We start from the raw sequence: 10,421 nt of genomic DNA on the forward strand, positions 1-10,421 counted from the left end.
AAGCCGAGAAAGAGAAGTTTGAAGCTAAAAACATTGTAGAGGTTAATTTACAGCTCACTTCAATCGGGTTATGACCTGTGTTTGCAGAGACTCAGCTAGAATTTGACCGAAAAATTATTTCAAAAAATGTCGAAGCTCAAAAACCCAAATATGTTTGGCAACAAATATTTCCAAAAGTCATAACAGATTTAAGATTTCGGCAAAAAGCAATGAATTAAATTGCAGCACCCCAGGAAGTCAATTGGGCCTGTTAATATTGAGACCACGTCACGACCCCACAAAATAACAAACACATAACAAACAAACAAAGAAGCCAAAACTTCAAACAATTTTACGACATCACACTGTTCAAGGCACTATACTTATACGATGTTACCTGCAAGAGCTGTAAATTATCCCGTATCCTAACATCAACGAGTCTTCCCTAAGAAGGAAAATGTGGACACGACAACAAAAAGAAACCCAAAAATTGAACAGTATAGAAATCTCTAAAAATTGAACAGTATAGAAATCTCAAAAAAGTTTGACAAAAAATGGTCTAGGCAATCCATCACAACGTATAAAACAGCGCAATAAAAATAGTCGAATCATCAAAAAAATGGAGATTTCTAATTAGTGAGATTGACTTACATGGTGATCAAATTGAAAGCAAAAAGAAAAATTGAGAAAAAAACTTTTCCAAAAATATTAATTTGAAATTCATTAAAACAAAAAACTATAAATGGAAATCTTTATCTAGGTGGAGTTATATGTCCTGGGGAAAAAATGAGACCTATCATTATCAGGTATATGGCGTGCAACAACAAAAGGAAAGACAAACATGGAAAAAACAACAAAAAATCCACAAAATTAGGTCTCAGCCCAAAAAGGATAAACTATTCAACAAAAAGAATTCACATATACAATTAAGCATTTTTTCAACGCGGTACGTTTTTTACTATGCTTTCCTTCAATTAGATTTGCCAACAATGTGATAATTCGAGAATGAAACAAAATGGACCCGTAGAAAAGGCAATAATGATCAAAAATGAAAATGAAGAAAAAATACTTGAAAACGCGTCGTATCAAAACAAGGAAAACATTAGTTTAATGTAAAACGATTTCAAACAATAATTTTTTAACCACACGAAATTGGCTTCTGCCTGTTTTGCTTAGGCTGCGCCCGAAATTGAGAGAAATAAGATGAAATATTGGCAAAGTTCAAAAATTTACCGACGTTTTCTTATCAAATATATTCAAAGTCAAAACAGACATTAGATAACAAATGAAAGAAATGTCTAGGTTTATCTCTACCTCCTACAAAACTAACTGCATCTTTGATTTGGGGACACTAAGTCATTGGGCTACAAAAAGTATAACAAATGAAACAAAATTCTAGAAGTCTATAAAATTTTTACGAAAACTATTGACCAAAGCCATAAAATTCAAGAGCTTAACTCTGAAACCATATTATGATTTCGCTGGAAATTTTTTTGTAAATAGTATATGCCCTTAATTGAGCCTTGATTTCAGATTATTGTCAGGAATTTACATAAAAAACATTTACATCGCGGAAATGTTTTGGAAAAAAAGGTCGCGCCCCATTTAAATCTAAAAAACTTTTTATCATAAGGATTCACAATGAGGTCAAGATCGGCCCATATAATGCTGCGCCTCTCAAAAACATCCAATTGTTCAAATGATTGCGAAATAGATCAGTTTTTGAACAAAATTTTTCAGTTTGTCAAAAATAAATAATGCTTTTTTTGCAAAAAACTTGCAAAATTATGATCCAGAAGACTCTTAAAGCCATCGGGATTATAACTGGCTTTTGTCTGAGCTCTAGAAGAATTCGACCGCAGTTTTAAGGTGTCTACTTTCAGAATATTTTATGCAAGTGGGCTAAAAAAGCATATGTGGTCCCATTTTTCTCGAAAAAATTCTGATTTTTGAAAAATTTAGCATAAATTTTAGCCAAAAAACTCGGATCGAACAATTCAGAAACCCTCCTCTGTCTTTAGAGATAAAATCTTTAACAGTACAGTTAACAATTTTAACATATTTTAGCAAAATTGACGAAAAATTGATCAAAAATACTGAAAATGTGAATAAAAGCAGCAATTATTCACATAACTTTAAACCTCGATAACTCCCTATTAAAAACGAAAATTCGAAAAATCTTTTTAGTTCCATATTCTACGCTGGACTGGTTTTCTTATGATACCACTCACAACTCTCTACAATGATCATATCGATCGGCCAAAATTGACTGAACAAAAAAACCATTTGAGTATATAGTTCCTCCCTCCCCACTAAAGTGGGGGTCGGAACAAAAAATTTAAACTATTTTGGCAACTGATATATAGTCTAGGTTGAGAACCGCCCAATTATGTCCTTTTTGTTTTTTCTAAAGAACTAGTTGTTGATTTTTTCGCAGAAATTGTGTCTTTAGTTGTAATTTTGGCGCTGAACTTTGAGAGGAAACTTTTGAAGGTTTTTGCAACAGTTTGTCATTTTTGGCGCTCCATGAGTCATGAGCACAAGAAAAGAATTTGTTTTTAAAATCTTGCAGATATGTCACCAGCGAAAGTTTTGGACGTCTAAACTCGCAATTTGTAACAAAATAATTGTTCTATTTGTTAAATTATGTATGACAGGTTTTGCATTCTACATGAATTCTGTGTAATTTTTAAAGAAATCAACCCTCTCAGACTTCTTTCTTTCTCTCTCTCCTAAGGAGAAATAACATACACATCAAACAACGCATTCACATATATGCATCCACAAAACATACATAAAACCAGAATATGTAGACAATATTAGGCAATTAATTTAAATTTTTAGGATTTCTGACAAACTGTTTTACTCTGCATCTACTTTTTTCTAACATAATGGGGAAAGTTAACGGTTGTCCTTATAGACTCTTATTCATTTTCAAAATATATAACTGAAAAACAATTAACTACCAAAGGAAACACGGCTCTACTGAAAGATCTTGCAAGAATCTTACATCTAGCATTTTCAAAATTGCTTTTCTGCTAATCAGATTCTGCACAAAGATTGATGAAAACAGCGACTTTGTTCATGATTGGTTCGTATTTTTTGGATTTTGTGTTGTAAAATCCCAGAGGTGCTACAGTGTAATTACGAGATTTTGAATATCTTGGATTACTGCAGTTGACTCCACATAAAAACTCGAATAAAATAATCGAGTTGTTTTTCTCAATTCATTTACAAAAGTCAGTTTGAACAATTATTGTTGATTATGGTTCCAATTTTTGTCCACTTGGAGAACTAAAAATTTTGCAATAACCTATATGAAGTTTTATAAGGAAAACAAAAAAAAAGATACAAAAAATTTCCATCTTTACTTTTCAATGAAGAATTTGGTTGATTTGATGTTCTTTCATTGAAAATGGTTTTTATAAGTATGTGGAAAACTGGAACTACTGAAATGGTTAGTTGGAATGAAATAAGGATAGATTTTAGAAAAAAACTCTTTTTGTTTTTAGATTTGCATTTTCAAACTTGCTTTTCTGCTATTTTGAGAGCTATAAATTGCCTGAGGTCCCCTAAGTTCCCTTCTATTTTCCAAAAAATTGTGTTCAAAACGTAGAAACATTGGCTCCAACAAAAATTTTTAATCTGCTGAAATCTGCAAAGAGAAGGCTAAAAGAATTAAACAAATTTTTGAAAAAAAAACAGATTTTTCAACAAAATGTTTGGTCAAATAGATTAAATCGTTAGATTCTAAAGCTTACAAACTTTAATTTTTACATTAAAGTATAAATATATACATTCTTTAAGGTATCTTAGTCGTTATGTGAAGATTGTATTTGACATTGAAATAATTTCAAATTTCCCACTTTTTTAGTCAACGGGAGAAAGAACTAGTGGCGTCTCTGCTAGGCCCAGGGCGCAAACCCGAAGCCACTGCAGTTGCCCGGGTCTTTTCATCGTCCGAAGGTAACCAAAGCTGGCAGAAGGTGGGATGTGGAATAGCCTGCTTCATAAAAGACAGCAAAGCCAGGAGTTATTTCATTTCTCTCTTCGATCCAGTTTTGCAACGGGAGACACTTTGTGAAGAACTTTATCGCGAGTTTGAATATGAGAGGAATAACAATTTGTTCATAAGTTTCGAGGGCGAAAATAGTGTGATTGGTGTGAATTTTTATGATGTAAATGAAGCAAATCTCTTCGCCCAAAAAATCGACGAAGAAATTGAGCGCAAACGGAGGATATCGATCAAGAAAGAGAACAAAAAGCTGATGGACCACCAGCAAATTGAACGACCTGAGGTCATCTATATGTCCGAACGACCTTCAAAAGAGGAAGCGTACAAATACGGGAAAAATCACAACCCACTTTATAAGCAACCGACTGTTGAAGAAAGTGAACAGAAGCATACAGGATTACGAGGAAAGTTTATGGACAAATTTCGAACTAAGCAGGATACGCATGAAGAGATGAAGAAATTGATTAGCATGCCACTAACATTTTCACACGAAGCTAGTGGTACCACCGCTGCTGAGAACTTACAGTCAACTACTGTCGTTAATCGCAATGGTAATACTGACGTCATGGCTATGGCCATTTTGAAAATGATGAAACCACGGAGCACTGGAAATTCTGCTGAAGACCAACAAATGCTCCAAGAAATAAGACAGAAGCTGGAAGAACACGACAATGTAGACCTGGATGAATTCCGGAGGATCATGGGTCTGGAACCACTGAGCCAGCAAACAGTCGAGAAACCACCGCCGGTAAAACAACCAACTCCAAAGAAGTCGATTACGATTCCACCGTTTGTCAAGAAATTCACAAATCGAGATACGTCACCAAAACCAAGTGGAGGAGGTGGAAGTTTTCCACCGCCACCTCCAAAGCCTCCATCTAGTTCCGGAGGGGGTCCACCCGCACCTCCCCCGCCCCCTCCACCCGGTCCTCCTCCGCCGCCTGGACCACCTCCACCACCAGGCCCATCTGGGGGCGCCCCCGTTCCTCCCCCTCCGCCTCCACCAGGACCAGCTGCACCCACATCCGGTGGAGCTGGCGGAATTTCAGCATCCGCTCTAGGCAGCGTCCAGCTTCACAAAGCCAGCGATTCTCCGCGACCTGCAGCGCCTCCAAAACAGGAGAATCTTCAAGACAAATTGTTCGATGCTATCCATAACTTCAACAAGGATAAGCTTCAGAAAGTGACAGCAAACGAGGAAGCGGGCGGGGAATCGGGCAAAAAGGGGGTGAAATCGTCGGTGTCTTCTGCTACGATGGCACAAGAGAAGTTTGGAACCCTGATGGATCAGCTGTCCAAGTTCAAACAAGACATGCATTATGACTCGAGCGACGAAAGCGACGCTTCTCATTTCTCAGATGATTCTGACATTTAACTAACGAAGCTAATTCAAATTGAAAGTCTTCATAATTGAAACATATAAACGCGTCGCTGCTAGAGTTGAATTGGCATTTTTAAGAGGCGACTAATTTTACTCCAATTAGAAATTGAGCAAAATCCGGTTGAAAATCATAATTCTGGGCGAAATTTGCTATCTTAATGCAATCGTTTCAAATCGGACTTCGCCTTACGCTTTTTTGCAGCCTCTGAACAATTATTACTATATAAAGTAAAACTAAGTTATGGTAGGCAAATCCGATCAATTTGGGAATACAGAAATCAAGAGGTAATGTAGAACCATTTTAGTCATTGAAATCCGTTATCCTTAAAACGCCAATTAGAACATTGAACTGAAGCACGTAATGAATATAATTTAACAGCGTAATTATCTTCACTGTAGAACTGTTCATCATAAAGCTAATTAAAATTGAGAGTCATCATAATCTGCCCTATGTTTACTGAAGTTTCTATAATCTTGCAAATAAACGCTTTTCTATCATACTTTTTCTGGTTTACAAACTTTCAAAAAACAATTCACAAAGTTGTAAGAAGGCCATTAATTCCGTCGCTAAGCATTGCCCAAGCGCTTCAAAATTCCGAGACCGAAACCAATTCAAAAATAGGTTAGAACTATACGATTAATTCTAAACGTTTTTCGGATAAGCGGATCCACAAAAAATTGTTTGGGTCTCCTCATAAAGAAGGAGATTGATGACAATTAATGTCTCTAATAGCTACCGTAAATAATGTCAATTGAACAGCTAAAATCTAACTTACAGATTTGGCGAGCAATCAGTACTTCATGGAAAAGTGAAATCTAAAAAACGACAAGCGTAGATCTGCTTCAAAAAAGGTTTAGTTTTGAAAAAAAACTTCTAAATTGACGTTGGTTTTAATCGCCTTGAGAAAATTTGAGAGGTTACACTTTTTCCTGAGCCATTATTCTAGAACTGTGAAACAGAAAATCTAGAATTTATTGACTGATTCTTAAAACAAATTTTTATTATAGTTTTTATTAAAGAAAAATTATTATAGTTCCAACATTTTTTTTAAATGGCGGAATGCATAAAAAAGATCGGCTCGTTTTTCTTCAGTCAGTTTTTCTATTGTAATTACAAACAAATAAATTCAAATTCATCAGTCGCGAGAAAAAAAGATCGGATTGGTTCCTCATATACTGTTCAGAAAAAAGCTCGGAAAAAGTACTTTTTGAAAAGCTCTGATTCTAGAAAAACAAGGAAAACAAAACGTCTCAAACCAAAAATTACTTTCAAGAGTTTTTGTAGCGAAAAAAAAATTGAGGGACTGTAGTCTTATCATGAACATCGAGTCGAGTGCGATCCCTTTGTAGATAAATTTTATGCGCCTATACAGGTAAACAATTTTTCACACACGACAGCTTGTGAATTTTTAGGTGGCGCAGATTGCGGCAAAAAATTCAAGTTTGTCAGGTAGCTTATTTTTTCCTTGGAGAAAATGCTTTGTCACTACCAAATTTGCAATGCTCAAATTCAAGCAAAATTTCAGGAGCGTCATTGGTTATAACTTCTTTTAATAAGTGAAATAATACTAAAAAAAACAAAGCCTTATGACAGAGCCCATTGAGACAGAAAAAATTACATACACTGTCAATTATTTGTCCTCATTAAGCAGATCCGAATATCAAGCAAGCACACATATAAAGCAAGCGCAAATAATAATAAAAACTGAATTTGAGAGAGTCAAAAAAGAATAAACATTTTTTGCGTTCATTATTCAATCTCTTGCTTGTTACGTTTTTGAAAGTCATTTAACAATTCAGATCTGATGTTTTGAGTCAAACAAAAACAAGAGGGTCGGAGATAAAAAAAATTTGACAATTGTAGTTGAATTACCATTACATCACAAAAGTTAGAGCTGTATATTAAAAGAGGCCAAAAAGCATTAGCGTTGAGAGCATTTTAATTAACAAACCATCTTAAATTTTTTCGCTTTTTCAGTCAAATACTCCCTCAATAAAATAAAAATTGTTCAGTATGCCATAATTAAAACAAACAACATAGTCATTGCAACAAATTTGTTGTCCACCAAATTATTATTTTTTGCGCAGGTCGTTATCTTATAATAGGCTGATGCCCGAAAATTTTTTTCTTAATTACAATCAATAATTATTCTTCAGTCAATTCAGCAAAAGTTTGAGATCATAAATTACGCTCAACGTCGAAAAAGGAATCCGTGATTCTACAAGCAAGCAAGAACGAGACCAAAAAATGAACCTACCTGAGAAGCAAAATCTTTTTCTGCATCTACCAAGTTTTTTGCAATAGTAAAACTTTTGCCAGTATATTCAGGCGACGACGAGGATGGCGATGCTTGAATAACAAACAACCTACTACATCCAATTGTTTTGCTATACTCAGGTTTTTGCGCCGGGCCCCACTTACGTTTAGGAGCTACGCAAAATTGTAAGTCACAACGCTATCAACAGATTCAGCATTCTCAGAAGAAGAACATATGTGGTACTAATCAAACAAAAATGTTATCTTATTTGCATAGATTTTTCGTGAAATGGCTCTCAGGCTCGCAACTTAATAGAGAAAAAACACAAAGAGCAACAAAATATGACTTTATGTTTAGAAAAAATTCCAATAATGATAATATGTTCCTCTTTTTTTGACAGCTTTATCCACTCTTTTTTGAGTAAGTAGAAACCAGGCTGTTTAGACCGTACATAAAAAAACAATTCCAGATAATTTTTTTGTTCCAGTGAAATAAATACTTATGAATTTTCGGAGTTTGGTTTTCCAGGTTTAAAGAATACTTGAAAAGAAACGTAACTGAGCAAATTGAAAAAAATTCGACCTCGTTGTGTTTTACATTTTGCTTAAAATCACGTTTATCTCATTAAATACGACAAATTAAATTGTTAGATCTAATCAAAACAGAACTGAAAGAGCTCTGAACGATTTCGCTACTATACGAGATGAATTCTATGCAAACTTCTTATCGCGGTTGAACCTTAGAAACAGGTTCCGCACTCGGGTACGCTTTTAAGTGTTTTTGTAGGATGTGGAAAACCAGCACAACATTGAAGGTCAACACTGAAAACACCACTGAAAATCAACAATTTTTTTGAGTTGGATTTCAACTTTGTGGCCTAACAACTAAAAAAATTACGCAAGAGGGAATACCATATACTGTCATAGTGAGTTTCGATATACTTACCTTCAAAAATGGAAGCATTGATAAATAAATAGGACTGGCAGAAAAATGCCAGTTTTTTATTACCAAAATTTGCATATTGAGACAAATCTAGTCCCAAAGTTATTAACCCTTTACAATATCAAAACTTATTAGTCGGCCGCATTTGCTTTCCTCTACAAGCCGTAACCTCATGACACCAATGACAAACAAACGATTTTCAATGCTTTTTACAGAAAAAAAACAAAGATATTATACTAGATATGTCCAACGAACGCATGAGCAATGATCGATCTTGAATTCACTCTAGCTTTTCCACCTACTGAAGTTTTTACTTACAATGAAACTCGATCTCTGTTGGGGGCAAAGCAACTGATTTTCGTTTTGTTTTTCAGGTGTCAATTGGCTTCTGTCGAAATATAAATAACTTTTTTTCAGAGTTACACCAACGCCAATGCCAGATGAAGAACAATCCAGGTTGGGAAAAAATTCCGGATAATAGAACAGTGTATTTAGCCCACCAAGGCGGTAACCACGTTCTTTTGCCGAAAGTGCAATTTGATGCTCAAGTTGAATCACCTGCCATAAGTATCTGTACGATTGGACTGCTCAAATTGTTCATGAACTGGTTTCTATACCGTAACAAACACGCGGTGATAAAGAAGCTGCAACAATTTTAATTGCCTCCAATTGCTTATTACGGAAAACTAAAAATTTTAGTGGATGGCATCTGGTTTATTAGTTCCCTCTCGTGTTAATGTCAATCAACACATTCAATGCCAGCTGATTACCCTGGCCAAGTTGATCATTCAAAATTTACAATTAATATCGAACAAGCATATTCGTTTCGGAAAACGAACAGACACTATTGGGCCAAACACTAGAATTAAAAATACTACAAATATGATTTTTTGATAGTTTTTCATCATGTCATATGAAGATTGAACATATTGTTCCATGGATCTCAGAATTTTTGCATTCGAAATTTGTACTGCATTTTTGATAACGTATGAAAATCATCATTACTTAAAACATCAGACTAAAACTACCTTTATGTCTCAATCCAAGGGCAGGACATAGTTTTCGAAACCACTGGTAGTGGTCGATAAAGATGAATACAACTATCTAAGGAGACACCCAGATTGTCCCTTGTGACAACCCTTAAAGATGACATGGTAAGCTCAGCCTGGAAAGCCCTCTTTCTTCTATGTGGCCACATTTCGCCACAATGAGAAGCCTTCCGATACCACTACAAATTCTTTAAACAGACAAAGTCCCCAGGAGTTCAGATTTCAATCTAGAGACCAGTACCCTCGAAAATTCTGATATATCAAAAAGGGAACAAAATTAGGTTCATATAAAGATTACCAAACCGAACAATAAATTTTTCAGGTAATTTCATTTGCTAACATGAAATCTTTTTTCATTACTCAAAATATGGAAGCAAATTGTACATTTAATTAGGTCGACACAAAATTGACGATAGCAATTGCTAATGATGGAAAAGGAAACTGGGTCCTCGTAAAATATTCTTCTTGTCGACAATATACAACTACAGAGAAACAAAGCAAATTGGAGGAGAACATAGCCCAACTATGGATTCAGTGTAACTCTATGTACATGTTAACCTTTCTCTGAGAAAACTTTCTTGCCCGTACCGAACCCCCAGAGCCCATCAGGACGGATTCAGAGATTTATATGGGGCCAAGTCTTGGCAGAGAGATGTCAAGACTTGGGTAGCGGAGCCAAGACTTGAGACCTCTCCGCGCAGAAAGAGGCTAAGACTTGGTTTTTTCTGGGCAGCGCAGAACCCAAATTTTGGATTTCTCTGAGCAAAATTAAGGTTGGCATCATGAAGATCCGATCT

At 35.3% G+C, this 10,421-nt stretch overlaps 1 protein-coding gene across 1 annotated transcript in view; it reads left to right on the forward strand.

Annotated features, from left to right (window-relative positions):
• LOC142353041 (uncharacterized) overlaps positions 1–5,873 on the forward strand; it is a 32,751-nt gene extending 26,878 nt beyond the window's left edge. Inside the window, exon 2 of the mRNA XM_075405230.1 lies at positions 3,854–5,873. Within this exon, the coding sequence (XP_075261345.1) occupies positions 3,854–5,369 (1,516 nt within the window). The 3' untranslated portion in view covers positions 5,370–5,873. The remainder of the gene's footprint in view (positions 1–3,853) is intronic.
• The last annotated feature ends 4,548 nt before the right edge of the window (positions 5,874–10,421 follow it).

This window comes from Convolutriloba macropyga, chromosome 14 (assembly GCF_964194025.1).
Source record: "Convolutriloba macropyga chromosome 14, txConMacr16.3, whole genome shotgun sequence".
Classification (NCBI taxonomy): domain Eukaryota; kingdom Metazoa; phylum Xenacoelomorpha; order Acoela; family Convolutidae; genus Convolutriloba; species Convolutriloba macropyga.